The sequence below is a fragment of the Malassezia pachydermatis genome (genome assembly GCF_001278385.1).
Source record: "Malassezia pachydermatis strain CBS 1879 chromosome Unknown scaffold3, whole genome shotgun sequence".
Lineage (NCBI taxonomy): Eukaryota > Fungi > Basidiomycota > Malasseziomycetes > Malasseziales > Malasseziaceae > Malassezia > Malassezia pachydermatis.
In genome coordinates this window covers 981,663-1,009,548 of record NW_017253140.1, presented here as the reverse complement: position 1 = coordinate 1,009,548, position 27,886 = coordinate 981,663, and the positions used below count along the sequence as shown (strand labels likewise).

At 55.9% G+C, this 27,886-nt stretch overlaps 14 protein-coding genes across 14 annotated transcripts; 5 read left to right on the top strand and 9 right to left on the bottom strand.

Annotated features, from left to right (window-relative positions):
• Positions 1-63: 63 nt before the first annotated feature.
• Positions 64-900, bottom strand: Malapachy_1127 (mrna triphosphatase cet1; the record flags this gene model as incomplete). The annotated part of the gene is made up of 1 exon (XM_018135637.1): positions 64-900. The coding sequence occupies one exon, from the start codon at positions 898-900 to the stop codon at positions 64-66; it is 837 nt and encodes a 278-aa protein (XP_017992201.1).
• A 133-nt stretch (positions 901-1,033) lies between these two features.
• Malapachy_1153 (kinase-like protein) lies at positions 1,034-3,139 on the bottom strand (the record flags this gene model as incomplete). The annotated part of the gene is made up of 1 exon (XM_018135663.1): positions 1,034-3,139. The coding sequence occupies one exon, from the start codon at positions 3,137-3,139 to the stop codon at positions 1,034-1,036; it is 2,106 nt and encodes a 701-aa protein (XP_017992393.1).
• Positions 3,140-3,417: 278 nt separating this feature from the next.
• Positions 3,418-6,936, bottom strand: Malapachy_1135 (dna mismatch repair protein msh6; the record flags this gene model as incomplete). The annotated part of the gene is made up of 1 exon (XM_018135645.1): positions 3,418-6,936. One exon carries the CDS (start codon positions 6,934-6,936, stop codon positions 3,418-3,420), a length of 3,519 nt encoding a protein of 1,172 aa, XP_017992151.1.
• Positions 6,937-7,094: 158 nt separating this feature from the next.
• On the bottom strand, positions 7,095-14,200 carry Malapachy_1132 (atypical pikk frap protein kinase; the record flags this gene model as incomplete). The annotated part of the gene is made up of 3 exons (XM_018135642.1): positions 7,095-14,006; positions 14,033-14,078; positions 14,112-14,200. The coding sequence occupies 3 exons, from the start codon at positions 14,198-14,200 to the stop codon at positions 7,095-7,097; spliced, it is 7,047 nt and encodes a 2,348-aa protein (XP_017992152.1).
• Positions 14,201-14,813: 613 nt separating this feature from the next.
• Positions 14,814-16,918, top strand: Malapachy_1091 (phospholipase a-2-activating protein; the record flags this gene model as incomplete). The annotated part of the gene is made up of 3 exons (XM_018135601.1): positions 14,814-14,944; positions 14,984-15,042; positions 15,069-16,918. 3 exons carry the CDS (start codon positions 14,814-14,816, stop codon positions 16,916-16,918), a joined length of 2,040 nt encoding a protein of 679 aa, XP_017992728.1.
• A 268-nt stretch (positions 16,919-17,186) lies between these two features.
• Positions 17,187-18,281, bottom strand: Malapachy_1106 (hypothetical protein; the record flags this gene model as incomplete). Its single annotated transcript, XM_018135616.1, has 1 exon — positions 17,187-18,281. The coding sequence occupies one exon, from the start codon at positions 18,279-18,281 to the stop codon at positions 17,187-17,189; it is 1,095 nt and encodes a 364-aa protein (XP_017992284.1).
• Positions 18,282-18,447: 166 nt separating this feature from the next.
• On the top strand, positions 18,448-18,912 carry Malapachy_1121 (hypothetical protein; the record flags this gene model as incomplete). Its single annotated transcript, XM_018135631.1, has 1 exon — positions 18,448-18,912. The coding sequence occupies one exon, from the start codon at positions 18,448-18,450 to the stop codon at positions 18,910-18,912; it is 465 nt and encodes a 154-aa protein (XP_017992203.1).
• Positions 18,913-18,920: 8 nt separating this feature from the next.
• Positions 18,921-19,955, bottom strand: Malapachy_1067 (mitochondrial nuclease; the record flags this gene model as incomplete). The annotated part of the gene is made up of 1 exon (XM_018135578.1): positions 18,921-19,955. One exon carries the CDS (start codon positions 19,953-19,955, stop codon positions 18,921-18,923), a length of 1,035 nt encoding a protein of 344 aa, XP_017992571.1.
• A 170-nt stretch (positions 19,956-20,125) lies between these two features.
• On the top strand, positions 20,126-21,523 carry Malapachy_1093 (ornithine aminotransferase; the record flags this gene model as incomplete). Its single annotated transcript, XM_018135603.1, has 1 exon — positions 20,126-21,523. The coding sequence occupies one exon, from the start codon at positions 20,126-20,128 to the stop codon at positions 21,521-21,523; it is 1,398 nt and encodes a 465-aa protein (XP_017992730.1).
• A 141-nt stretch (positions 21,524-21,664) lies between these two features.
• Malapachy_1104 (cytochrome b5) lies at positions 21,665-22,478 on the top strand (the record flags this gene model as incomplete). Its single annotated transcript, XM_018135614.1, has 3 exons — positions 21,665-22,039; positions 22,068-22,139; positions 22,173-22,478. The coding sequence occupies 3 exons, from the start codon at positions 21,665-21,667 to the stop codon at positions 22,476-22,478; spliced, it is 753 nt and encodes a 250-aa protein (XP_017992286.1).
• Positions 22,479-23,219: 741 nt separating this feature from the next.
• Positions 23,220-23,897, top strand: Malapachy_1094 (rna-binding protein nhp2; the record flags this gene model as incomplete). The annotated part of the gene is made up of 3 exons (XM_018135604.1): positions 23,220-23,415; positions 23,448-23,574; positions 23,615-23,897. 3 exons carry the CDS (start codon positions 23,220-23,222, stop codon positions 23,895-23,897), a joined length of 606 nt encoding a protein of 201 aa, XP_017992725.1.
• A 40-nt stretch (positions 23,898-23,937) lies between these two features.
• Positions 23,938-25,250, bottom strand: Malapachy_1082 (tryptophanyl-trna synthetase; the record flags this gene model as incomplete). Its single annotated transcript, XM_018135592.1, has 5 exons — positions 23,938-24,455; positions 24,485-24,606; positions 24,633-24,748; positions 24,777-25,070; positions 25,107-25,250. 5 exons carry the CDS (start codon positions 25,248-25,250, stop codon positions 23,938-23,940), a joined length of 1,194 nt encoding a protein of 397 aa, XP_017992673.1.
• Positions 25,251-25,362: 112 nt separating this feature from the next.
• On the bottom strand, positions 25,363-26,641 carry Malapachy_1081 (peroxisomal membrane protein pex13; the record flags this gene model as incomplete). Its single annotated transcript, XM_018135591.1, has 2 exons — positions 25,363-26,450; positions 26,491-26,641. 2 exons carry the CDS (start codon positions 26,639-26,641, stop codon positions 25,363-25,365), a joined length of 1,239 nt encoding a protein of 412 aa, XP_017992676.1.
• A 293-nt stretch (positions 26,642-26,934) lies between these two features.
• Positions 26,935-27,641, bottom strand: Malapachy_1083 (60s ribosomal protein l10; the record flags this gene model as incomplete). Its single annotated transcript, XM_018135593.1, has 2 exons — positions 26,935-27,546; positions 27,591-27,641. The coding sequence occupies 2 exons, from the start codon at positions 27,639-27,641 to the stop codon at positions 26,935-26,937; spliced, it is 663 nt and encodes a 220-aa protein (XP_017992674.1).
• Positions 27,642-27,886: the final 245 nt, after the last annotated feature.

Sequence of the window (27,886 nt, the reverse complement as noted above, 5' to 3'; positions counted from 1 at the left end):
TGCCATCGATACGACTCTCTCCATCAAAAGTCTGTATATACCTACAAAGGTCATATGTACAACCTACGCCATGAACGTGTCCGCATTACGAATGAGAAGCCGAATGTTGTTCAAAAAGACAACCACCTGGTCTTCATACGGCGACCATTCTTGAGTCATTTCTGGATTGCGCAACCGGGTATCTTGGGCCAATTGCATAAAGTATGTTGCGTCACGGATCTCTAGCTCGAGTTCGTGGTTCGGCTCATGGGGTTTGTTGGGGAGAAGGACTTGCGTTAGATCCACTTGGTAGTTTTGGTGAGCATAGGACAACCGATCCTTTTCTCGGGAATAGGTCGGCTCGCATGTGTCCGGCGGCGGTGGCATGGGGGTTTCTGTGTTGATGCTAATACGGTAATCGTACGCACGCGCTGGACAAAACACATTCAAATCTGCGATACGCTGCTTGGTCACCACGCCATTTGGCTTCACAGACTGTGTTTTTGAGTCGCGAGTTACTCGAAGGTGCACTGTTTCACCTGTGTCCTGCATCTGTACATCGTAGAAAAAGTCTGTCTCTTTCTGGTGCTTGTATGTAATACGCTCGTGCTCAGGCAGCGTCGTACTATAAGCAACGAGCTCATTTAAGAGCTTATTGAAGCTAGCATGCTGCTTCATGCTCATGTTGCTTTCAAAGCGCACACCCAAGGCCCTGGCGTCGATGATGGTCTCATTATACACAGGGAGCTGGAGTCGCATGTTCGTCTGCCGATCAATGAGCAGACCTAGCTTTGCCTCGATTTCGATATTGGCCCGGCCTTGCATGTTCTGCCAGAGCCAGTCTGCTACGAACGTAGCAAACTCATCGAGTGGGTCTGCGCCGAAGAGCGACCGCATAGGCGGCAGGCCATTCTCTGTCATGTGGAAGGAAAAAAAACAAGGAGTCTACTTGGCGTTCCCTCTGGTCGGTCGCCCGTTGTGGAGGCGTCCAAGGCGCGAGGCTCTTGCATTGACTTCATTATAGTACATTGGGGGAGCGTTCTACCAAATCTTTTTACGAATAATCATGACTTATTACTGGGGTGTCCGTGATGCTCCCTGCTTTCGTGTGTATTTCTTCCCAGCGCCGCCCCCTTGGATCGATGGGGCAGTATGGAAGGGCAATGCGCATATTCTGGGCCGATGCTTCGTTAGCTACACAGAGCATTGTCGCTTCGTCGTACGGCTGTGGCAACTGAGCTTGCACATCTCCTGATCCGTATGCGAAGCTGCCATAGAGGAACCATGGATCCTTCCAAAGTTCGAGGCATTCGGCTCGACGTGTAGGGTCACGTCGTAGGAAGCGCATGATAATATGACGTGCCTGCGGCGTCACGAGTCGCAAACCGGGGAGGTAGTCGTCCGACGGCGCATCCTCAAAGTTTTCGTTCGAGCGCTCGGGCCAGTGAACTTCTGCCTTAGCAATGCGTACTAGGTGTGCTCGGCGCTCTTGCGTGTCTCGCTCTCCTTCTGGCTGGTCACGCTCACGGACCTGTTGTAGTCGATTGGCATCTGTGCGTGCTTCGTCCACCGTTGGTTCCAAGAATGGGATTGCGCCTGTGACCAGGGCATACAGCACCACACCCATAGCCCACGTATCTGTCTTTTTTCCATCGTAGATTTTGCCTAGAATCAGTTCTGGCGCAGCATATTCTTCTGAGCCACATCGCGTTTCCAGCATATGGTTTGGCTTGACGAATCGGGCCAGGCCAAAGTCAGTGAGTTTGATCAGCGGCATAGCCCCTACGTCGCTTGGTGCCAGTTTATTCTCTGACGTGAATAGGTGACGCGTGAGCATGATATTCTCCAACTTGATATCACGATGGACCAAGTTGTGACTATGCATCCAGTGGACCACACAGGCCAGCTCGCCAAAGATACGACGTACCAGCCATTCTCGACGTGCGATGGCCAGCTGGTTTTGCAGTAGGAAATCAAACAATTCGCCACCCGTCAATGCCTCCAACGCGAGCGCATAGTGCTGCGGTGTCCGGAAGGCCGACACAAACTGCACAATGCCAGGGTGCGATATATGCCGTAGGATCTCTGCTTCGCGAACCCAGCTCACACGTACGCGCTTGTCTGTTTTCCACGGCGTACTAGCAATCAGCTTCACGGCGACACGGCTGCCACGCTTGGCAAGAGGGTCCGCTAAGAGCACCTGGCTAAAGGCGCCTGTCCCTAGTTGCGATACAATTTTGTACGGCCCGATGGTGCCAGCCGTCTCGTCTTCGTGCTCGGTGATCTGGTCGAAGGCCTCTAGCACTTCGTAGCTGATCGAGTTGAGCGAGGAATCGGCAATGTGCATATCTGCCTCGTCGGACGCCGTATGCGTTGATGGGGGTGGGAACAAGCTGTCTCCTGTCACGGACATGGAAGGTCCGTGATTGTGACGCGACGCGCGTGGGGTATTGGTCGTAGTGAGACGATGCGGCGGAGGACGGAGCTCGGTGGGCTCTGCCGTACGGTTGTCCATGGACAGCGTGGCCAAGGACGTCGTCACAGAGAGATGGCCATCCGGTCCCATGCGTTCTCTCGGATCGTTGGGCGAGCTCAGAGCACGTTGTCGACGCTGCTCTCTGTATGACAAGGACGGGTTGGAATGCGATACTTTGCTGCTTGCGCTGCGGCCCAAGTTTTGCGGGGGTTTTGGTGGGGGTCGAACAGCGGTGGTGCTAAAGAACGCCTCAGTTTTGGAGTCTTCCATGGTCGGCAAGATCCAGCAGTCCTCGGAGGCGGTATGCAGCAGCGGGCTAGGCAGGGGCGTCACTGTATGTCCATGGAACTCATTCCAGTTACGTTGACTGCGTACGGAGTTGGACGGTTGCAACGAGGTGGTATTGTACAAGGGATACACCCACGGCTCCTCGCTGGGCGTGGTTCGATCGGTCGGCAGAAGACCGGCACTGGGCAAGAGAGAAGTAGGATCGTTCTGAAAGGGCATGGATGCATCGACGAAGCGCATGTCGTCCACGCTCTTAGGGCCCTCCTCCGCAGGGCTTGTCACGTCGACCACCGGTGGGGCACTGGTGGGCGGCTCTGGCACGTCCACGCCACAGGCGTCGATACGTCCCACAACACGGTAGCCAGACACTGGACGTCGCTCTTGGCCTGACTCCATTCGGCAAAGAACGCTGGCCAGGTGAAGACGGCGGCGACGTGATCCGCGAAAGGCGAGAGGCAGACGTACTGATACACCGCCGCCCTTCCTCCGGGTGGTGCCTGCGCAGTCCCACGTTCCGGCCGAATCGGAGACGCGCCGTGGCCTGATTGTATGCAGGCCTCTGCATGCAATTTTTTTCTGCTGCTCCACACCCTGTCATTGACTACATCAACACAGTGTGATTCCCCACAGAGATATGCATGACTATTTTCTCTACGCAGTGTAAGCGAAATTCATTAGGGGCGCTGTAACGCGTGCGCCAACACTGCGAGCCCCGCGGCACTGACGGTGGCCTGCCCACGCCCGATGGCTATGAGGCGAGCAAAATCGGCCAGTGTCGCGAGGGGCAAGGGCCCATGAGACCGCTGCGCGTGCATATGCTGTGCCTCGTTCCAAAAGGCTTGGGACACCTCCGCCGCCTTGGTACAGATCGCCTCCGGCACACCCGCAATGTGCGCGACTTGCGTACCGTATGAGGACGCGGCAATCCCGGGCACCAAACGATAGGTGAACACGACATGGCGCTGCTCGTCGTCCACCCGCACCTCCATGTGCCGATTCGCTAGGCGCGGGTAGCCCTCCAAACTCTCGGCCATGGTCGTGTAGTGCGTCATAAAGAAGCACAGGCCCGGCGTCTTGGCAGCCAGCTCATGCAGCACAGCATACGCAATCGCTTGGCCGTCAAACGTCGAGGTGCCTCGGCCCAGCTCGTCCATGATCATGAGCGAGCGTGGCGTAGCTTCACGAAGGATCTTGGAGGCCTCCAGCATCTCGACCATGAACGTCGACTGGTTCCGGAACAGCTGGTCGTTCGCGCCCATGCGCGAGGCAATGCGGTCAATGGGCGATATACGTGCGGCCGCGGCAGGGACATAGCAGCCGACCTGTGCCAGAATCAGCGCGGTAGCAGCGGTGCGGGCGGTGGTACTCTTACCAGCCATGTTGCCGCCTGTCAGCACCATCACGTCTTCCGCATCGCGTCCCAGCGCCACATCGTTCGGGATGAATTCCGTGGCGCCGGTGAGCACACTGGGACCCATGCAGGGATGCCGAAGCTGCGTAAACTCGAAGAACGCCGTGGTATGCTCGATCATCTCGGGGCGGCACGCAGGCGCGCCGAGAGCCATGGAGCTCTTCGCAAGGCTCAGCAATGCATCGATATGCGCTACCGTACGAATCGCACGCGTATACAGCGGCACGTCGTCACGGAAGCGCGCATACACATAGTCCTGGAACCGCTTGAGCGCGGCGAGGCGCCGCTCCCGCGCCTCTTTCAGCTCACGGATCAGGTCTTTGGTGCGAGGCGTATAGTACCGCTTGGCTGCCTTGGTCTGGCTCATGACTATCCAATTGGCAGGCACCTTCGTACGTGCGGGCACTTCCAACTGGTAGATTTCGTTCGTACCGATATGCTTCCAGTTCACCTCGCGGCGGCTCAAGCCCAGCTCTTTGGTACATGCTTCCAGTTCCTTCTCCAAGCGCGCTTCGGCCGCATGCACGCCTTCCACAGCAGTATCGAACGTCTCCGACTCGCCCTGCACAGGTATGAATGATCCATCGTCGCTCGTCACAAAGTGGCCACGCAGCGACGAGGCGAGCTCAGCGACGGGCGGCCATGTATCCATGAGCTGTTCCAGCAATGTCGACACGCAGGACGTCGAAGCGAGCAAGGCTTGCAGCTCGTCTTTGGCTCCTTGGAATCGCTCAAAGGCTCGCAGCACCAGCAAAAAGTCACGGGGCCGACACTTTCCGGCAGCGATGCGCGATTGCATACGCTCCAGATCCGGCAACGTCTTGGCGAACCGTTCAAAAATCTCTGGTAGCTCCGGGTGCTCCATCGCATAGTCGACCGCATCCAAACGTTGCTGAATGGCGTCGACATCGCAGAGCGGCGCAGAGAGCCATAGCTTGAACAGGCGCCGTCCAAAGGGCGTAGTACATCGATTGAGCAGGCGCAGCAAGGTGCCTTCGTCGGTGCCTTCATCGTTTTGCAACACATGCAAGTGCATTAGCGACTTGGCATCCAGAATCAACGTGCTGGAGCTCTGCGCCGGCGCTGCCCTCTCGGCAAAGTTCTGGCTCGCACACAGGTCTTTGTCGAGATGCAGCTGCTCCAAGTACCACAACAAGCCGCCCAGCGCACAAAGTGCAGGACCACCCGCGTCGACGAGCTGGGCAAGGTTGTCAGGGATCGTGCCTAGCAGCGTGTGCAGACGCGCTCTGGTGTCGTCCTCGTCGAGAAACTCTGTGCCAGGCTTGAGCAGCGTCAGTTGGCAGGTGGACGAGATGGTGTTCTTGATCAGGCGCAGCGTCGTGGTGGCCAAGCAGCCCTTCTCCAGGAGAATCTCCTTGATACGCAGCGAGCGAAGAAGCGTCTCCAGCTGCGTGAGAATCGCATCGTCTTCAAACGTCATATACCGGAACTCGGCTGTGGCTGCGTCCAGCGTACACACACCAAAGCGCGAAGTGCCGTGGGACGTTGTTTCCTCCTTCACACTGACACAGTAGCTGTTGAGATCGTCGGCTAAGACGTGGCCATCGACAATTGTGCCACTGGTCACGACATGCCGCAGCTCACGACGCACAATTTCCGAGCCACCGCCACGCGACTTTTCGCCTACACGCATGCCTTTGGCCACAGCCGTTTCGCATTGGTCCACACGCCCGACTTTGTACCCGAGCGCCAGCAGCTTGGTCGCAAACATATCGAACGAGGCTTCCGGCACACCGACCATCTTCATCTTCACACGGTCCGTCAGTTTTAAGTCGCATTCGCGGTGTCCAATCAAGGCATCTTCTTCGTACAGTTCGTAAAACTTGCCTTTTTGGAAGAACAGGACCGTGTCCCAGTGGTTCTGCTTGATCTCCCAAAACTGCTTCTCAAAGGGCGTGAACGTTTTCCAGGCGGTAGGGGGGATATACAGTGTGCGTTTGTCGTAGTTCAAGTCGCCTGGCCGATTCATATCCTTATCACGCACGTCCAGCAGGAAACTGTATGCCTGCTCGTTTTCCATGCGCTTCCGTTTTTCATCTTCTACACGTCGCTCTGCCTTCGTTAGATGCGTACGACTGCGTGGGATGCTAATGCTCTGTGTCGCAGGAGAAGGCGTGGCTACTCTTGCGGGCGACGGCGGCCGCGGCGATGCACGCCGTCGTACAGGCTTTACATCCTCGATCACATCGTCGTCAGGCTCGGAGGCCTCTGAAGGCTCCTCACTCTCGACGACACTGCCTTCATCTTCGCTACTCTCGGATTCAGAGGCATCGGACAGCACAAACTCGTCGCGGTCTTGGTCGCTTCCTGACTCGTCCTCGTCGTCCTCGTCGTCCTCGTCGTCAGACTGCGCTTTGGGTTCAGCATAGTTTACGCGTCGCGCTGCACGTCGACGACCGGCTACGGGCGATGACATATGCGATGCGGCGGGCGACGACGTGGCAGCCGCATTTGGTGAGTCTTGGCGGCTCACATCGGGGTTGCTCGACGGAGGCGGGGTCATGGACGATGACGACGGAGACGGCTTGGTATTTGTGCGAGCGACTTTGGCCGGCCGATCTGTCCGCGGCGCCGGTGTTGGCGAGGACGATGGCTGTGCTGCCGCTGGCGTGTCGTGTCGTCGTTTCGACGTGGTAGGCGGGGGCGTAGCGACTGCGGGCGGTGGCGGTCCTTCTGCGGCGGCCGACGGCGCTGTCGCTGGCTTGGGCGCCTTGCTGAAAAAGCCCAGCAAGGTCGTTTGCTTCGCCGGACCTGGGGCCATGATACAGTGCGAGAACCCAGTCGGTGCGCGGAAGGCGAGGGCGACGCGTCGAAACGAGACGCGTCGCGCCCTGCAGGCCCATGCGCCGCCGCCGCCGCCGCCGCCGCCGGGTGACTGGCTATGACAGGTGGACGCCACGTGGATTTGTACCTACATTGCTACCAAAAGGCGCACCAGCCAATGAAGGCGACACACAGATTCTCAATCGCCGTAGCATCTTGGACCAAGCGATCGACCTGTTCTGGCACAGAGAGTGTCTGATTCGGGTTGAAATCGCGGCCTGTCAGCTTGTTTTGGATGCGGCGAACGACTTCCAGCGCACGTTGGTTGCGTGCTTCGCCTTCGACACCACGGATCTCCACAGCGCCTTCGTGCTCGTATTCAAGGGTATCAGGTGCACGCTGCTCGGCATCCGCATCCGTCACAAGACGCCAGGAAATCAGGGGATCGTGGACAAACGCTTCAAGCAAGGCTAGCACACTCTCGCGGTTGTCGCGCAGGACACGCATCGTGTTCTCCGCTGTGACTTTGAACGTGCCCTGGATCCCGCCAATCTCCATGGCCTTGATCAACATACGGGTCAGTCGGAAAGGCACCTTTTCAGGGTACTTGGGCCGGTGGCATGCGATTTCGAAGCAGTCGCCAAAGTCAATGTGGATGATTTCGCCCGTCTTGCGGTCCAGCAGCAGGTTCGATGGGTGTCGATCGCCCAAACCAAGAATGTACCCTGCGACAGACGACGTCGCTAGCGAGCGCATATACGCCGTGCGTCGCTCGAGCCACGCTTCCGAGGATCGCGACTTGAGCCACAGCACGCGATACAGGTCCTGGCCCGGCGTATTGTCCAGCGCGTACTGGAACACCTCCACTTTCTGCATCACTGTGAGGTTGTCATAGTCCGGCGCCATCTGCAGCATGAGACGGTGCTCGATGTTGAGCAAGATCTTGTGCTGCTCACGGTACTCCTTGATCAGGATATGCAGGGTATCGCTATTCGCGACCCATCCAAGCATACCGGTGTTGGGCGACAGGGGGATCACAGGGAATCGACGCAGACTTAGGCGGCGTTTGTACGACTCGGTATCGATTGAGAGCAGCGTGTTTACGAGCCCAAACAACTGCATCACACGCTCGTCCTGCCGCATATCCTCGTGCCCTTTCAGCAGGTACTGGTACGTACGTCCATCGCTGCCCTTGATCTTCAGACGGCGTGGACGCTGCTTGGACGAAATGACCAGCACCACCGGCTCAAATTGCATGATGCGCACAATCGGCTGGCCGCTCATGTACGTGCCCGGCACCGCCAGCTCCAAGTCACGCAGCGCTAGCAGTTTCGGAGAGACGTACTGCAAGGCCAGCTGGACCGAGTTCGAGGCGGGCAGCTGCTTCGTGATGCGCTTGAAGACATGGTAGTACAAGTCCCATGCCTGATTCAAGTCGCTGATCTCGCCGTACTGGCGGTAGCGGCGGACGTACTCCCGCGCCTCGTTCAAGTCTCGGCCGTGCGTCTGCGCAAACGAGATCTCCCGCAACGTCTCGGGGCCCTTTTCCAACAGCTCATGCAGCGGTCCCAGCGTCGCAAACATCCCTTCGATGTTGTGCTCGGTAAAGTAGAGGCGCGATGCTTCCTCTAGACCTTCATGCCACATTTCGTGCCAGAGAATCGCAATACGGATCAGCTCGTTGCTGATGAGCAGCGCCTGCTCGACCAGCACCGGGCTGTGCTCCCGCATCGTGTCCATGATACCCATCGCCGCCTGCCGACGTACGGACGACGGCGACTTGGTCGCCACCGTAAGCGAGAACACCAACGCTTGCGGATGCGTCGCACCGACATCCGACAGCAGATGATGGATCAGGCGACGTACACGCGGCGATGGCGCACTAATGCGCGCAATCATCTGCGGAATCACTTCGAGCCACGTATCCACAGACACGGTACTGAACCCTTGACGTACCGCGTCGCTCACATGCTCGAGATGCCCGAACTTGAACCATAGCGTAAGCAGACGCAGCGTGTCCTGCAACGAGTTGCCACTGGCCAAAGAAATCGAGCGGAAGAAGCCATGGACACTCGGCACGATACTGGCCGCCACTTCGTGGAACGGAATCGCGACGCCGTGGCGTTCATGGTGAGTAATGACGTCAAAGTTGGCCAATGCCCATGCGTGCCATGCCTTGTACCAATCGTGGTCGAGCTCCGTCGCGCGTTTGTACGAGCGAATGACATCGTACGTGTCGTCAGCCACCCACTCTTCGTTCATTGCGACCTGCCACTCACCCAGCTTGAAGTAGCAGCGGGCCAGCAGCTTGGCAAACTCGCTCAAACGAGGCGACGCACGCATGTCCGGCAGCACGAGATTGTCCTGTGCATCGGCGGTGGCCATGCCTAGATCCTCCGCGAGGTTCGCGGTGAATTCACGTAGGTAGCTCAGACTCTCGGCGCGTGCACCACAGGCCCACATGAACTTCAGGTGCGAGTAAATCACCGCAGGCGGCGCTTTCGGCCCACTCAGCGGCGTCTCCATCGCATGAGCATCTGGGCCCAGCAGCGAGTTGAGCGTCTTCTCCGCAAGCACCATGCGGCCGGATTTGCGGCACAAGTTCGCAAACTTGATCCATGTGTCCATATCGTCCACCGGCGTCAGGACAATGCTGCGCACACTCAAAATGCGCTGCCACACCTCCACATCCAACTCACAGCCTTGGAGTCGTTTCATCCAGATGGAGCGCATCGTCGCTTGGCGGTCGGGCTGATCAGCATAGTCGAGTTTGTACGCAAGCGCTTCTTCCAGCTCGGAGAGCATTTGCGTACGCACCATCAGATCGTACGCACGTCCGTAGCTCTCGCTGATCAGCGCCGTGAGCTCGGTATCGAGCGAGTCACGCGCTCGGGCAATCAAGCGCTTGGTCTGGTGCCGCTGAGAGCGATGCACGGCGAGCACCGAGCGGTAGAACGAACGTTCCGACGAGTCAGGACGCATGGCTGCAATAAACTCGTCCATCATATCCCACTGCCCAAACGACCAGGCCGCCGCCGCAGCGAGAGGCGCCATCTGCCGTCGCCCATCCGCCGAGGCCGTAGGCCACTTGGCCTGGACGAGCTCTGTGAGATGCTCCCACTCGCCCAGCGCATGCAAGCACCGCATCTTGCCAAACACAATGTCCTGCGCATCCGGCTGCTCCTCGGCGCGGCGCTCATACGCCCCCAGCGCCTCTTCCCATCGATGCAGCTTTTCGTACCATTCTTCATGGTGCGTGATCGCCATGTGCTCACGTGCGTACGTCAGCGCACCGAACGCCGCGTCGCCCTGCTGGAGTTTCGTATTGATATCGATCAGCAGCTCGACAATCTGCGGCGAAGGCTCGGCCATAAACTCCGCCTCCTTGTAGTGCAATGCCTTCGCATACATGTGGAACTTGTACGCGCGATCACCCAGCAGACGCACACTGATCATCAGCGTCTTGTCGTCATGCTCCATAAACTCGGCCAGGTTGAGCAGCACATGGACGACCTGGTCAGGTATCTCACTCGCATCCAGCGCCGTCTCAATCGCACGTACAAGGCTCTCCTGGTACGACTCGTACAGCTCGACCCAGCACGAGACAAACGCCGCGTTAAACAGCTCGAGGGCCAGCGGTTGGTACACTTCCGCGAGGCTACGGCACGCCCGCAACGCATGCGATGGCGACTCACGCAGCATCTCAATGGCAATGCGACGGAGCCACTCGTGCCAATCTTGCGCCGTCGAAATGCGCGACGTATCCCACGCCGCCTTCAAGTGCGCTTGGTGCACGGCCATCTTCGACGCCTCTGCCAGTGGGCCTTCGTCGCCCTTGTCCAGCGCCAGTGTGTCTGGCGGCAATAGCTCCAGTGGGAGCGCCTCGCCTTCCAGCAGCTTTTGCACCACCTGCTGGTACCGCGCATGCTGAATACGCTGCTGCACCAGCGTCTTGTTCACAATCGCGACAAACGCCATGTACACCGGCCCCAACACAAAGACCAACGCCGTGAGTGTGTCCAGCGCCGGCGTACGAAGCTCCACATGCCCACTCTGCAACACGCGGATAAGCGGATGGATAATGCGAGACGCATGATCAGCCAAGTCGACTTTGCGCGAGAGCTGGCCGACAGCGACAATCGCCGCGCGGCGCAGGGGGATCGGCGCATCAGCACGCTCAAAGAGACCGACCAACACAGGAAGGACCAGGTGCATATGCTCGTCCAAGTTCGCGCCAAACACGTAGAACGCTTGCAGCATACGCAGCAGCGTAGGCAGCCGTTTCGGCGTAATCTCCCCCTCGAGCGTCTGCAAGAGGTTCGGGAGAAGCAGCGGAAGGTACGCCTTGAATTCACCTTCGAGCGCACGAGCAACGGATTCCATCAGTGAGACAATTGTCAGCTGGATCGACGAGTTGGGATTCCAGTCGCTCTGCACGAGCGCGAAAATGTCATGCAAGTAGTTGCGAACGTGCTGCTTGATGATCGAGATCAGAATCGCCAGCTGCTGGTAGTAAAACTCGCTCAAGCCACCGCCCGCACACGTGCGAATCACATGCAAGAACGCCGGGACAATTTGCGGGAGGAATGCGACACACTTGAGGCCCTGTGTCTTGAACATGTACATAATCGCCTCGATCACCGCGTGGTGGTGCACTGAGAGCGAGGCATCGCGCAGGATCGTAATCAGCGACTCGATCGCGACATTCTGGTAGTACTCGTCGGTCGACGTGCCGATCATGGTCGCCAGCTCAAACAAGTCTGTCTGCGGCGCCTGCCCCGTGGACACAGGCTCCAACCGGTTCTCCAAAAGTTTGTGGCGGTACGGATCCAACGCGCCGAGAATGCCCAGCACACGAATCGTCTCGCGGCGCACATTCGGCGCCTGCTCCGTCTTGAGGATCTTCACCAAGGCGCCCAGCAGCGTGGGGTACTGCAGGTACGGATTGCCCACGTGACTAATATTCGAGGCAATGCGGCCCAGCGTCTTGAGCGCCGCATCGCGCTTCGCCATGCTGGTATGCACAGGCCCCGAGGCCAGCTGCGTGACAGTCAGCGAGACCAGCTCGTCGACCAGCGGCGCAAGCTCTTCGCCACCAACACGCGCAAGCTCACCGAGGCATTCCATGACACGCGCAGCCACATTGGCATTGGCATCGTTCGCTTTGGAGAGCAGCACCTGCAGCATAGTCAGGGCATAGCTCTTGACCAGCCCTTGCAATGCCTTCACGACACCCGTAAGCAGCCGCGCCGCTTCTTCTTTGTGCCGCGCCACCGTGGCATACTCAAGACCCGTGAGCAGCTGAATCAGCACTTTGCGCAACGACGGCATGACATACGCTGGGTTGTGCTTCGCTAATCGGCCCAGGATCCCAATAGCCACTTCACGCACGGCGAATTCTTCGTCGTTGAGCGCAATAAAGATCGAGCGGATGTACTCGGTCTGGGCGAGATGCCGATCAAAGTGCTCGTCCAGCGCACTGAGCACAGTCAAGCGCAGTTCCGCGTCGGGATCCGCCACACCCACAGTAATGAGCTTGTCCAACACATCGTTGAACACTTCCAGCGCATGCATCGACGTCTGATAGCAGATGGGATCGTTCACAAAGATCCGCGCACACGTCAATGCCGCCGCTTTGCGCACATCCTTGGCATCCAATTCCAGGTACGGCAGCGTACAGTTTCGCACAAACTCGTTGAGAATGTGCCCTGAAAAATCAAAGCTGCCCAGTGTCTGCAGCGCAATCGTCAGCGTCTCGATCGTTTTGGCGTCCGGCGATACATGCAGCACCGGCGGCAAGGTGCCTCCTCGGCGCGCTGGCGGCGCGCCCAGCGGCCGATACGGCACACCAATGAGCAAGTACGAAAGCATATTCAGAAGCCGATCTTGGACAATCGGTAGCAACGTAGGAATCGCCACGACAATCTGCTCTAAGGCCGAGACCAGCGGCGCACTAAGACCACACGAAAACATCATATCAAGCAAATCATGGACTTCGCGCTCGACGCGCGCTCCCACCGCCATGGCAAGGTGGCCGATACAGAAAAACACAGGGCCTTCCGGCGGCGCATTCTTGCGGCCGCGCATCTGCAGACACTCACGCACACATACCATAATCTCTTCCACGTACGGCTGCATTCGATCCCCCATCGCCATAGCGACAAGACCAATGGCTTCCAGTGTATCCGTACACGCTTCCTTGTTCGGCCTCTCCCGCTCGCGACGGAGCTGCTCCAGCAGCGTCGCCATCACGGGACCGAGGTACTCTTCCGCGTAAAACTGTGGATCGTACGCGGCCAGCACAGGAATCAGGTTGGTAACTGTGCGCTTGATCAATGGATCACGATGCTTGTGCAGCCGCAAAATCAACTCACATGTGCGATGCAGCCGTGTACGCATGAACGTCTTGGAGTGTCGTAACAGTTTTAAAATCGTGAGTAGGCTTCCATGAATCACTTCCACGGACTTGTCTTTAAGTCCCTGCTCTGCATCATCGTACACCGACTCGTACGCCTGTGTCCCCATCTGCTTCTCACGGTCCGATATGATCTGGAAGCAAGGGCCTAGCGCCTCGGCAGCTGCCTCGCGGACAGCCACTTTCGGATCACGTAGCGCAATCCAGATATGATCAATCACGCGGCTCACATAGACATGGAAGAGGTATGGCACATTGCGCGCAATCTCCTTAATGATAAGCACCGCCGCATACCGTGCATTCTCGTTGCGTTCGCCCTGTAGCATATCGAGCGCACGCTGAACCTCGAACTCCACGAATTGGTCGCCAAGGGAATGGCCACCAAACTTGGATACGCGGCCTAGCACACGAGCCGCAGCGACCATGACCTGGGCATCCGTGCACGGCAAATTGGGCTTGAGGTATTGGTAGAAACGGTAAAGTCGTGCGCTATTGTCCTCACTCTCGAGCGTGAGGAAGTTGTCAATGGCTGTGATGCCACCAAGCTTGCTGGCCGGTTGCGCACTGTGCGTAAGCTCCATGATGCGTCGGTTCACCTCGGCACGGAACGCCTGCCGCCGCTCGCCTTTGAGCTCTGAAAGCATATAGGACACCTGATATCAGTCATATGGATACGTACAAAGCTTCCCAGCTCTTTACCGGCCTGGCTTCGGACCCCTTTATCTCTGCCTAGGTTAGCGCTGCGATCGTTCACATACTTGTTCTTGAGATCGTCAAACATGCGTGCCAGCGTCTCGGATGGCTGCATGGACTGCGATACCACCGAGGCTGTATTTGTCACGGACATGGTAGGTATCATCGTGCCGGCTCCGCTTGCAGTCGCAGCGGTGCACACACGTCTTACCACGAGTGCACGTCCGTCGAACTGGGAGAGATCGCAGCCGCCGCCGCGCCGCCCTCCCCCACCCGTGCGTGGCTCGAGCGAGTGTGATAGGGCCTACTAGGTCGGGTTGTAACATGGTCCCTCCACGTACGTCGGCCGGGCTCGTTCGCACCGATTTTCTTTGCTTCGTACTACGACAGGCCCCTAGGCTGGGCCCCGGTCGAGGTAGGCCCATACCTACATACTCCTGGAACGTCGCCGATCTACTTACGTGTGATGGTGTGTGTGTGTCAGCAGGCTGTCAGGAAGCCGCGTACCCTCCTGTTTATTCATCACATCGCTCGACCCGTGAGCGCATGGTTGAGGGAAAGACAGGACAGATTTAGCAGGCTACTTCATACACATTACGACTCGTCCATGGTGGGTGCGTCGCAAGAATTGGGCCCTACATGTATCTATCTAGCAAGAGATAGTCCATAGTCCGTAGTCTTTCTTTTATGCCACGTGATCAAAGCGAGGCGGCGCGAGACGACACGTCCGTGCGTGTGGCCGCGCGGCCTTGGCTTCTTGCACCACCATGCCAGCGCCTTTTGTCCTAGCTTCGCGCTTGGCCGCCCACACGGGCGATGTACGTGCTTTGGCATCGTACACATACAACGACGGCACGACTCTGCTACTCGCTGGCTCGCGCGATCAGACAGCCTCGTTGTGGGTCCGTTCCCCCACTTCAACTTACGAACGCCATAGCCTCGACCATGGCAGTGGATTTGTCAATGCTGTTGCCTTCTTTCACGATGGATCATCACGTACGTACAAACCGTTCTCACACAAGTGTATGCACTCTTGGCAGGTCAAGATACGCTGATTTATGCGTTCCCTGTTCACTACGACGCTGGTCGTGTTCACGTACCCTCCACGCCACACTACTCGCTCGTGGGCCACACGGCGAATGTATGCACTCTGCGCTCGTACGGCTCCGAGTACTTTGTGAGTGGAAGTTGGGATAGCACCATTAAAGTATGGAAGCATTGGACATGCGTGGCCACATTGACGGGACACACACAGTCCGTATGGTCTGTGTGGCCTGTGGATGAGGATCGTCTTTTATCAGCCTCTGCAGACAAAAGTGTATGTCTATGGTCGATCGGCGAGCCTACTGAGCCACTCAAGGCATGGTCACAGGCCACACAGGCCGTCCGTGACGTGATGGTTTTGTCTTCGTCGCACATTGTGGCGGCAGGCAACGATGGGCACATTCGGCATTGGGATATGGCCTCGTTAGCTGTGGAGACTATCGCGACACTCCCAGCCTTTGTGTATGCACTTGCTCCGCTGTCCGCCACGAGCTTCGCAAGCAGTGGCGAGGATCGCTGTGTACGTATTTGGTCCGGTCATGCGTTGGAGCAGCTCTTGCCCATCCCTGCCGTGTCAGTGTGGTGCGTATGTGCCCTGTCGAATGGCGATGTGGCATGCGGCGCCAGTGATGGCTATATCTATGTGTTTACTCGCGACCCCGCGCGTGCATCGTCGGGCGACGATTGCGCGACGTACACCAAGGATGTTGCGACGCAGGCCCTCACCTCTGCTGACGTTGATGGCGTACGTGCGATTGATGCGGGTCCTGAGACAACACCCACGACCGACGGCACGACGGAAGGTGAAGCTTGCTTAGTCCACCATGGCTCTCAGACTTTGCGGTTCCAGTGGAGCACAGGACTGCGTCAGTGGGTCCAAACGGGCATGGTCTCTGAGAGTGCCAAGCCTTCTCAAAAAACCGTATATGAGGGCAAAGAATACGACTACGTCTTTGATGTGGACATTGCGGACGGTGTGCCACCGTTAAAATTGCCATACAACGTTCACGACAATCCTTTTGTGGCCGCTAGTCAGTTCCTGGAAAAAAACGAATTGCCAGCATCGTTCCTTGATCAGGTGGTACGCTTCCTGGAAAAGAATACGCAGGGCGTCCAAGTCGATACGGCGCAGGCAGCTCCTGTGGATCCATACACGGGTGCTACTCGCTACACGCCAGCATCAGCAGCGGCGACGCCGACGCCGACGCCGGTCTCTGCCTCTCTTAGTGTGCTGCCACAAACGGCCTACCAAGCTTTTACAAATGCGCAGCTTTCATTGGCCCATACCAAGGCCCTGGAGCTGAGTACGAGCGTCCCAGGCGCTACGTTGTCCGACGAGGACAAAGCCGCCCTTGCATCTCTTATCACAGACTTGGAGCAAGGCCAAGGCATCGTACATGTGGACGTATTGCATCACTTGCTCTCTACGTGGCCAATCGCCGCACGCTTTCCTCTGTTGGATCTGCTGCGTGTAGCCGCATCGCGTGCGTGCTCACTGCCTTTTGAGACGCTCATTACCGATGCTTTGGTGGGTGCCGAATGGGATGCTCTCGAGGCCTCGACGGATGCCAAAGTCGCGAGTATGAATGCCATGCTTGCCCTACGTACACTGGCCAACGGCTTTGTGGCGCCGAATGGTCCTGCTACGATGCAAGCTTTGGCCCTGGAAGCGCTGGCGACGCTGCAACAGCCGCCTTGGTCTGTTTTGCAGCGCCCTGGCCGTACCGCCTTGTCCACCGTGGCATTGAACTACTCGATCCTCGCCGTGCAAGCGCCCTCTTTTGAGCAGGCAGGACTCCTGTGTGATTTACTTACAGACGTACGTTGACGCTAGTCTGACCCTTCCAGATCCTTTCGCAATCATCCGACAGCGAATGTATATACCGCGCCCTTATCGCGGCTGGCAACCTGGTACGTTCTCCCGTGTATGCACTTTTTCTTACATATCTAGCTATGTGCTCCAGCCAGTGCCCACCTCACTTCCCAGCAGCGAGAAGCCATCCTGTCTGTCGCCCTTACATGGAGGGAGGCACTGCCAGAAGCCCGTATTCAAACGATTTGCTCAGACCTTGCCACCTTTGTTCAGTCTTCGTAGCTTACAATGCCGCGGAGTTGATAGGTCGGCCATAGTCGTCAATGCCCTCACGGTGCTGACGCCACTTCCATACCAGACAAAGAATAAGCAGTGTGCCTTGCAGCACCGCTGCGACCACATAGGGAAGCAGCGACGTCCAGTTGATGCCATCGCGGCCCGACAGTGCATAAATAAAAATCACGGAGCCAGGCACCTGCACCAACATCGTGAGAATACTCACGCTGCGCACCAGTCGCGCACGTGCAGTATGCACAATCTGCGGCAGGTATTGCAGCATGGCAAGCAAACCACCGGCAAAGCCAAGCACACTCGCCCAGTGTTCCAGGTTGTGACGACGCGAGTGCGTAGAAACCAGTGTCACACTCACAGTGACAATCACAAGTATATAGACAAACGCAATCTTCGCCAAAGTCGTCGCTAGGTCGTACTCCTGCACGGAGCCTACTTTGCCGTGAATTTCCTCGGCAAGAGGCAAGTGGTGACGCTCCAAAATCCCTCGCATTGCTTTCGGAATATTACTGTACCCTTTCTGCCTTCGGGCATGCGCCATAAGAGATTCGGATTCACGACTGCTAGAGGCATGTGGCGTCGCACCATAACTTTGGTGGACATGAGACTGAATCGATTCCAAGTCGCTGTCGGATCCTGAGGACTCGTTCCCACTTCCAGGGACCTGCAAATGTCCATTGTTCTCACCAGCCTGGCGCTGCTGACGACGCTGGTTGCGTCGCTTCACGCGGCGATATTCGGCAGGATCCACAGGGTAGTAACTCAGGAAAAACACAAAAACGAGCGTGAACATCACTTGCTGCAGTGTAGCTTGCAGCGCACCCATAATATGCTCAACGGAAATCCATCCAACCTCTTCCAAACTGCACGAAATCAAACGCCATTGCAGCACAATAACGTTGAGCATCGCGCTCCAACTCGACGTTGTGCCTAGAAAGAGGAAAAAAGGCGATAAGCCTACAGAGGACTTCGCACGAATAATGCGGATCAACTGTGGCAAGTACGAGATCACTACACCAACACATACAATTGCCGACACGGCGAACGTTGTCGCATCGTGCGGCGGAAGCTGGCACGATCGAACCATGGTCACGAGAGAAGAGCCAGATCCTGCTTCGATCGGGACTTGGCACGTTTAGGCCAGGTCTTTTTTGGCTCGCCCCTGACCTCCACCTGCGGGACGCGTCGAGGGCCCCTGGAGTGGCACTGAATAATTTTTTTTGACGTTCGGTGCATCATAGCGACACCATCCCATGCCGCGCGAACCCAAACCACGTGAGCGCCCTTCCCCTCATAAAAAGGCAGAAGAGCCTAAGAAGAAAAAGAAGTTTGCAGAGACGCAGGGTTTAGGCCATATTCTCGCGCTCTCTGAGCAAGCTGTTCAGAAAAAAAATGCTCATTTCCAAAAGCTTTTGGACAAGGAGCATGCTTCACGCGCCTCTGCCGCTGCAGCTAGAAAAGAGCGGACGCTAAAGAAGGAAGCGGCGAAAAATGACAGTGATCTTCCTACACGCCAAAGTATGATGGCATTACTGCGCGAGCGTCGTCGCGAGCGTTCGCGAGAGCGTAAGAAAAAACGCAAGCAACTTCCCGACGATGCTGAGGAGGATGCTGTTCCGCATGCACCCACAGCGCCTCGCTCTTCTAAGGCACAAGGATCGATCCTCAAGAAGGATACAGCAAAAGCACCGACCAAGAAGCGTGTGTCGTTCGGCTAAGACACTATTTACTTGACTACAGGACGTGCAGGCAGTGCTTGCTGCGCCCTCCTGTTGGCGTCTGAAAAGTCACGAATGATAATTTCGCACTTGACTGTATCACAGAGCTTTTTTGCGGAGGACTTGATGGCCGGGGGGAACAATGTCAAGCCCGCTGCGCGCTCCACCGCTTCCACATCGACTTCAAAGCTGCGCAATGGCGCCGAGTCGGGAATCATGCTGTTGGGTATGATAAAGGCACCGAGGGCCAGTGAGCCCTGACCGCCCAAAAGCGAACCTACGCCTTGTGTAGCACCGGCTCCCAGCACGACCTTCGCAAAGTGGGTCGGCACAGAGACATTAGGCGGTGATCCAATTACCTCATACGAAACTCGCCATTTTCCATCGGACGATTGCCGCGGAAGGTAGAGCGGCACGGTAAAGACGTACAAATCTTTGAATTGGTTCGTAAGACGACGCACGAAATCTTCTGTGTGTGCCCAATAGTCACGGTTCATGCCCGGGCCCACCTGCGGCGCAATGTTCGTCAACAAAAATGTCTCATCCATAGCAGCCTGACTCTGCTTCACGTCCGCAGCTGGCACCATATGCCCACGGTCGTATCCAGAGCGGAAATAGTCCGTGTTCGTCGCACGGAACATGGGCGGAATACGTGCGTCTTCTGTAAAGATCGATTGAGCGCGATTTACATTCGCACCAGGAGGCCGACGAATGGATTCCGCTGTCAAGTGCTCAGCTGTCCAGCTAGGATGACGTAGACGACGGTCATATACGCTCACATACGCCTGGCTACGCAAGAAATCGGCAATGGGACCTGGATGCCCTGACAACGCTAGCGCATCCGCTGATGGCGTAGCGGTCGTAGCAGGCGTCACGGATGCGGGTGACGATATAGGTGTAGATGTGCCTGGCACTGTCACCTTCTGTACATCAGACGACCCTGTACCTTTGCGTCTAGTGATCCATGTCGCGCTCCCAGCGCCTAGGAGCACGCCCCCAGCGAACAGACCTACTTGAGCGGCCAACGACATGGACTGCAACATGCAATGCACTGCGGCGCGTTGCCATTTCTTGACTGAGTCCTTTAGGCACGTGTCACCCCATGACCGTCAACAATGTGACCAATCCAACGCGGCCCCAACCGCCAGCGGGGGCCCATCTGGTGTCAGAAAAAAAGGAGAGCGGAGAAGGTTTCCCTCTCATTCCAGCTACCATGTCGGTTCACTCGCACTTTGAGAACGTTCAGCAGAAGCTTGGCCATCTCGGCCAGTCTTTGATGGCTACGGCTACTTCGATGGGTCATGCTGCCCATGCTGCCTCGACGCGCAAGCACTACTCGAGCCAGGAGCTCATGCAGATGGAGAGCGACTACAGTGCGCACAACTACCACCCTCTGCCTGTGGTCCTGGACCGCGCCCTTGGTGCCCGTGTGTGGGACCCTGAAGGCAAGGAGTACCTTGATTTCCTGTCTGCTTACTCGGCTGTGAACCAGGGCCACTGCCACCCTGTAGTTGTTGGCACTCTTGTGGCTCAGGCGCAAAAGCTTACGCTCTCTTCGCGTGCTTTCTACAACTCGGTGTTCGCTCAGTTCGCTAAGCGTGTGAACGAGATCTTCAAGTACGACATGGTCCTGCCGATGAACACTGGTGCGGAGGCTGTGGAGACGGCTATGAAGCTGGCACGCAAGTGGGCGTACGAGAAGAAGGGTGTGCCTGAAGACAAGGCTCGTATCCTTAGCGCTACGGGCAACTTCCACGGCCGTACGATCGGTGTGATTAGTATGAGCACCGACCCTGACAGCCGCAACGGTTTCGGCCCCATGCTCGACCGTGTCGGCCCCCGGGTCGGCGATGTGACTATCCGCTACAACCATATCGAGGACATCAAGGCTGCTCTCGAGAAGTACGGCAATGAGACGGCTGCTGTACTGCTCGAGCCGATCCAGGGTGAGGCTGGTATCATTGTGCCGGATGACAACTACTTCCCTCAGGTCGCCGAGCTTTGCAAGAAGCACAATGTGCTTTTGATCTGTGATGAGATCCAGACAGGTCTCGGCCGTACTGGTCGTATGCTCTGCTGCGAGCACTACGGTATTCGTCCTGACATTGTGACTCTCGGCAAGGCCCTGAGTGCTGGTGTCTACCCTGTCAGCGCCGTGCTGGCCGACAAGGATGTCATGCTCTGCATCAAGGCTGGTGAGCATGGTAGCACCTACGGTGGTAACCCGCTTGGTTCTGCTGTGGCTATTACTGCTCTGGATGTACTTATCAACGAGAAGCTTTGTGAGCGTGCTGAAAAGCTGGGCGAGAGCTTCCGCACTCAGCTCAAGAACATCAAGAGCCCACTCCTCACTACGGTGCGTGGTAAGGGTCTGCTCAACGCTATCGTCATTGACGAGACGAAGAGCACCAAGGGCCGTACTGCTTGGGACCTCTGCTTGCTCCTGAAGGAGAAGGGTCTGCTGGCCAAGCCGACACACCAGAACATCATTCGTCTCGCTCCGCCGCTGGTCATCTCTGAAGACGAGATGAAGCGTGGTATCAATATTATTGAGGAGGCGCTCAATGAGCTCGACAAGGTGGACACCATCCCCGGTGCAGAGGCCCATTAAACTGCCATTCTTCTGCTGCCTGGCCGCCTCGCTATCTTATCCTCATTCTATGGCTGAGCTGACTAATACTCCACACAATTCATAGCACCTCATTAGAGCACCCCGTAGGGATAAATAGTTGCGTACCAACCACACAACGTGATGACGGAAAGCGAGAAGTCGCAGACGGAGCCTCTTCTTGAAAAGAAGAAAGAGAAGATGGATTTTGATCCATCTACCAAGCGGAATGTGCCTCATAAGATGGTAAACAACGCATATTTTGTCCACAAGGAATGGCGAGAACGCCAGGAGCGTATTCGTGCGAGGAAGCAAGCTCGTGCGGAAGGACGGCCTGTACCGGGGGGTGAAGACGAGGATGAAGAACCGGAGTTCTCCTTCGTTGCAAACCTCATACTTTCTGTCTCTTTTACGGCTTTCATGGCCGTAATTATCGCACTCCTGGCGGGCCAGTTTATCCAGGGCGACCCACTGTGGGGCTATCGCGGCAAATGGACGAATTGGCACACGTATATTCCTGTACGTCATATGCTTCACTGACAGGCAGTCTCCTCCGCAAACCTTCACCGCCGACTATTTGACACAGTTTGATGGCACAAACCCGGATAAGCCTATTTACGTATGTAACATTCCTATCTCTTACATTGTGCAGCTTGCCATCAAAGGCGACGTTTTTGACGTGTCTGCCGGCCGTATTCACTATGGCCCGGGAGGTCCATACCATATGTTTGCAGGACGCGACGCTTCACGCGCCTACGTCACGGGCTGCTTCCAGACGCACTTGACGCATGATACGCGTGGCTTTACACCGAAGCAGAAACAATCGCTGGATCAATGGCACAAGTTTTATGACACACACCACAAGTACTACAAGGTTGGTACATTGCATTTGCCTCCCATTGATCCGTCCTCTTCTATTCCTGAGCCATGTGACATGCCCGTATCTCAGAAGCCTTAGTTACATAGTATACAATACAATTCTACATATACACTGTGATGTTAGCCATCTCATTCTTATCAGAAGAGGAACAGGGAATGTTCAGAGTAGTGCCCGGATACAGAATTGGGTTTATCGGGCCATTTCGCCAGCGGCAAAGCCGTACGCAGACCGTCGTGATAAAGTCTCATCATTCAATCCCTGTTCCTGAAGGGGTACATACATTTTGTCTCGCTGCTTTTTCATATTCGGTTGTACTGCTGCTAGAGTTAGCATTGTTCAATGCAAAGCAGGCCAAAAGGCTCATTCAAACAGCCTTTGAAATGTCCTCACGACGGATGCAGGGAGTTGCGGCCCTATACGCATCCTCGGACGGTAATTTCCAGCAATCGATAACGATTGAACATAATCACGGCAGGCCAATGGAATGTGTGATACATACACTGCCATGTTAGTTTTGTTCGAAAAGGGCGAAAATAGGATCAGGCAACAAAAATTTTTATCGCGAATCGACATAGAGTCACCGCGAGACTCTAGTTTAAATGTTGAAACATCCTATCCCCATCGCCATTCAATACATACAAGTAGTCAAACTAGGTCCACTAGAGGCCATGTAGCATCATTGCGGACCAAGTGAAGAGAAGGATTTTTGCGCGGCGCTTTAGATTCCCTTTGCCTCTTCGGCCGACAATAGGCCTAAAATTCCTCCTCGCTGGCTTCGGTCGGCGTCGCCATCGAAAATTTCGTTGATCGTCTGTCACCATGGCGTCTGAGGAAGTGAGGCTGAAGAAGGAAAAGAAGGAGAAGAAGGAGAAGAAAGAGAAGAAGGAGAAGAAGGAGAAGAAAGAAAAGAAGAAAGATGATGTGATGACGGAAGACCTGGTTGGCGATGTCTCGATGGCTGAGCCTGTCGATGACGATGCTGAAGTCGACCCGTCGACGCTGAACGTTATCGCCTGTGCGTATACCAATTCACTACTGACTCTTCAGGCCCTCTTGCTACGCCTCCTTTTACTAAGAAGGTGTTCAAGACAATTAAGAAGGCGTCCAAGTCCCGTGGCCATGTGAAGCGCGGTGTGAAGGAAGTCGTCAAGGGCCTCCGTAAGGGCGAGAAAGGGTACGTGCCAATACTGTGTCATCGAACTAACTCCTTCCAGTCTTGTCATTCTTGCTGGTGATATCTCTCCTATGGACATTATCTCCCACATTCCTGTTCTTTGCGAAGACACAGGTAACCCATATGTCTTTGTTGCCTCGAAGGACCAGCTCGGCAATGCGTCGAGCACCAAGCGCCCCACGAGTTGTGTCATGATTGTGCCTGGCGGTGGTAAGAAGGCCATCGAAAAGGGTGAGACGAAGGTGAAGGAGGACTACCAAGAGGAGTACTCGTCGCTGCACAAGGAGGCTACGCGGCTCGTTGAGCAACTTCTTATGAGTTGATGGACTCTTGCGTCTCGTTGACGAAATGTATCATAGCTTCCTACTTTCGTTGGGGTTCATAGCCTAGCAACGATCTCACACGCTGAAGTGTCTTTTGCGCATGTTCACGAGCTTTATCACGGCCCAATGCTTCGATGCTATCCAGATAGCCATCCTCTGTAACCAGTCGGCTGTACTCCATCTGGATAGGCCGGAGTTCTTCAATGATACTATCGATCAGGGCTGCTTTTAACGCAGCACCAGATCCACCTTTCAGACGATTGAGCACCTCGGCCACAAATGCCGGGTTTTGCAGCTGCGCTTCATCTTCACCCTCTAAGAGATCCTTCTTCAGCGTGTTACCCCGCAAACCAGCGAGAATTTGAAGCAAATTGCTTACAGCAGGTCGATGCATAGGATCAAAACCTAGAGAAGGGTCACTGTCCGTCACAGCTTTTTTAATTTTGGCACGGATCTGTTCCGGTGTGTCCGTCAGCAGAATACGTGAATTTGCATCGGGTGCTGACTTGGACATTTTTTGATCCGGTTGACGCAATGAGAGAATACGTTTGAACTCGGCTGATCATGTCAATAGGACGAGTACGTACTGAACATCTGCTCGGGCAGCCGGAAGCACTTTTTCTTTACTAGACGATTGAATTGATGCGCGAGATCACGCGTCAACTCCAAGTGCTGTGTTTGGTCTTCGCCTACAGGCACATGCGTGGCGCTGGTGGTTAGTGATACCATACGTACTTGTACATCAGGATATCCGCTGCCTGAAGTACAGGGTACGAGAAAAGACCCAATTGAAGCTGTGATTCATTCACGGCTTCCATCGAGCCAGCATGGTGCAGCGTAGCGATTTTCGACTGCATGTAAGCAGATCAGTGCACGTACCTTCCATGTTGTCATGCGTTCCAACCGTCCAAAGGGAGCAATACACATAAAGTACCATCCAAGCTCTGTATGCTCGGGGACCTGGTCCTGAAGGAATACAGTGCAGCGGTGAGGATCAAGTCCGATAGCAATTAGTGCAGCCAACAGATTACGTCGATCCGTATAGAGCTGTGCAGGTTTCTGTGGGACAGTAACGGCATGGAGACTCGCAATAAAGAAGAAAAACTGGTCATCCTTTTCAGCCTGATTCTGCAGGTCAACCCAACTGCGAAGGGCGCCCAAATAGTTGCCCAGCTAACACCAGTCAGGCACAATGACATGGATACATACATGAGGTACACCCGTTGGCTGAATACCTGATACGACAACACGATGGAGCGACGGACTACTTCCATGAAGAGCACGAACTGGCACACGGCGCGTGGATAGCGCCCAAGGCTGGAACCCTCGTCGAGCTAAGGCTTGGCCTATCATCGTGGCCTGGCAAGAGTCGTCTGTACCAAGTGGAGGCCATGATTTGGGGGCGCTTGGCATAGGAAGAGAGTCCAAGTCCGCATCAAAAGGGGGGTATTCTACAAAAGGAGTCCTATGACGGTATCGTGCTTTTCGATGCAATGGGCTTGGCCGCTGTATTCGTTGTTGAGGCAGCATGACCAGTGGGCGCGGCTTCGATAGCCTGTGGTTGGTTTGTGGCTTTCGTAGCGCGATCGCGCGCTTGTTCCAACGTTTCCACATATGTGCTAGGGAACCAACCAATCCGACCATCTCGTGTACGGCCACGCCACCATTGACTTTCTTCTCCTGTTTGAGGGTTGGTCTTGCTAAGCACGGCCACAATTTCGTTTTGCTTCAGGCTGAGCTCAAGGCTGTCGGCAGCATTGTAGGCAAACCGAGCACGTACAAACGTTAGTTTGCTAGGATCAATAATGGCCGAACCTTGCGCATCTTGTAACATCTGAAGATCCGTACCCGCCTCTGCGGCTTGTTTAGCAAGGCGCGCACGTTCTTCGTCTTGCCGAGCTGTGATCAAACGTACCAGCTTGCCCATGAGGTATGGCAGGCCAATAACCGCAAGGAAGAAAATCAGAATAGGACGCTTCTTCGGACGGGGCTTAGAGCCAGGCGCACCGATACGACGGAATTCACCAAACTCCTTCGCATCAATGCCTGTCACAGGGTTACGACCAGTCATGCGAAGGTACAAATTCTTGAGTTGGCGAGCCAGTGCAAAAATACTCAGGACTTCACCCAAGTAGTTGCGCAAGTGCGCAAATTGATCCGCAACTCCGACCATGGCAAAGAAACTAGAGTGTGTCGCCATGAACGTGGATTCAAGCATTTGCGCAAAGCCACCAAACGCCGCCACAATGGAGGAAATCAACTCAAAGGTGGCCTGGGTCCCACTTTCCATTCGTTGCGTAAGGGAAAACTCACCCGGCTGGCCATAGCCCATACCACCAAAGCCGCCATAGCCCATGCCGCCATAGCCACCGTAGCCCATGCCGCCATAACCCATGCCACCATAGCCCATACCACCGTAGCCACCGTAGCCCATACCACCATAGCCACCGTAGCCTCCGTAGCCACCCATACGCGAATAAGGTGACCCATACGTAGACCCATAGCTACTATATCCGCCCATAGTAGAGCGATAAGGGTTCATAGCATTCATACCTGCATGGTTAGCATGGTGGCGTACATATCAAAAACATACCTGCGGCATCAGGACCGGCGGCGGCGAGAGCCGCTGGCCGGTCCGGAACAGCGGGCGCCGTGGAATCTGCCACTATGGAAGAGGAAGCAGGGACTGTTGAAGAAGTTTCTGTGCCACCTGACCGTTCCCAAGGCTTGGGAGGCGCCGGCATATCCGTATAGGAACAGGCTAAAAGGCAGTAAGTGGGGTTGACAATCGCGGAGACTCGTAGGCCGGGCGGCCGTTTAGCTCACGTGGCACCCGCATACAAGGGACCATTCAGCTATCGACCTACACCTTTCGTCTGTATTCGCAGCCCAAGGCTGTCGACCAACAAAAACAATAGCGAGGCAATCCACCTTGGATTTTTTTTTCGTACACCACCAACACTAGACAACGCTATAGAGAAAATGTGACATTGTCAAAGTCGTTGAAAGCTGATAAAGCAAACGGCGATTAAACCATTTACTTCGAGGCAGCGACTTCGGCCTGGAGACGGAGGTTGTCCTCAACACGACCGTGGTTGGTAATGTACTTAAGGTGGCAACCGTCCTTCATGATACGGCTGCTGTCACGGGCCTCGAGGTACTCCTCACGGCTCATGTCAGTAAAGCCCCACTTCTTCGACACAATGATCTTCTGGCGACCAGCGAACTTGTAACGCGAGCGGCGGAGGGCCTCAATGGCCACAGCGCGGTTAGCGTCACGAGTACGGATCGACAGCAGAACTTGGCCGATGTTCACACGGGCCACAAGACCATACGGCTTACCGAAGGCACCACGCATACCCGTCTGCAGACGGTCGGCACCAGCGCACGAAAGCATCTTGTTGATACGGATGACGTGGTACGGGTGGACACGCACACGCATGTGGAACGAGTCCTTACCGGTGGTCTTGGTCATGTACTTGTTGGCACAGATACGCGAAGCCTCGAGAGCCTCAGCAGTGATCTGCTGGTGCTCGTCACACACAAGGTGGACACAGAAGGGGAAGTCGTCCACAGAGGCCTTCTTACGACCAAGATCGTAGATACGGATCTTGGGGTCCGGCACACCACGGTTGTAGCGCGACTTGGGCTGAGAGGGTTAGTATACCTATATCATCGATGAAAGACACATACGTAAGGCTTGTTCTTGCAGTAACGGTAGCAGCGAGCGGGGCGACGTCCCATTCTGTAGGTGTTAGTATGTCTGAATCAAAAGCAAAGGGACACGTACGTTGACCGGTCCTGTCTTGAGGTGAGAGAGAAGTGGCGGCGGTGGCGGCCACGCCAGCTTCCTTCCGCTGACCGAGGCTTTCGCACGAATGTACAGTTCATCACGTGAGCATCCGCGGACCTAGGCCGCGCTCCACCTGACGGACTCGCCACGTGTCTATGGTCTCCACATGCGCTCGGACCTCGTGTGGAAAGGGGCC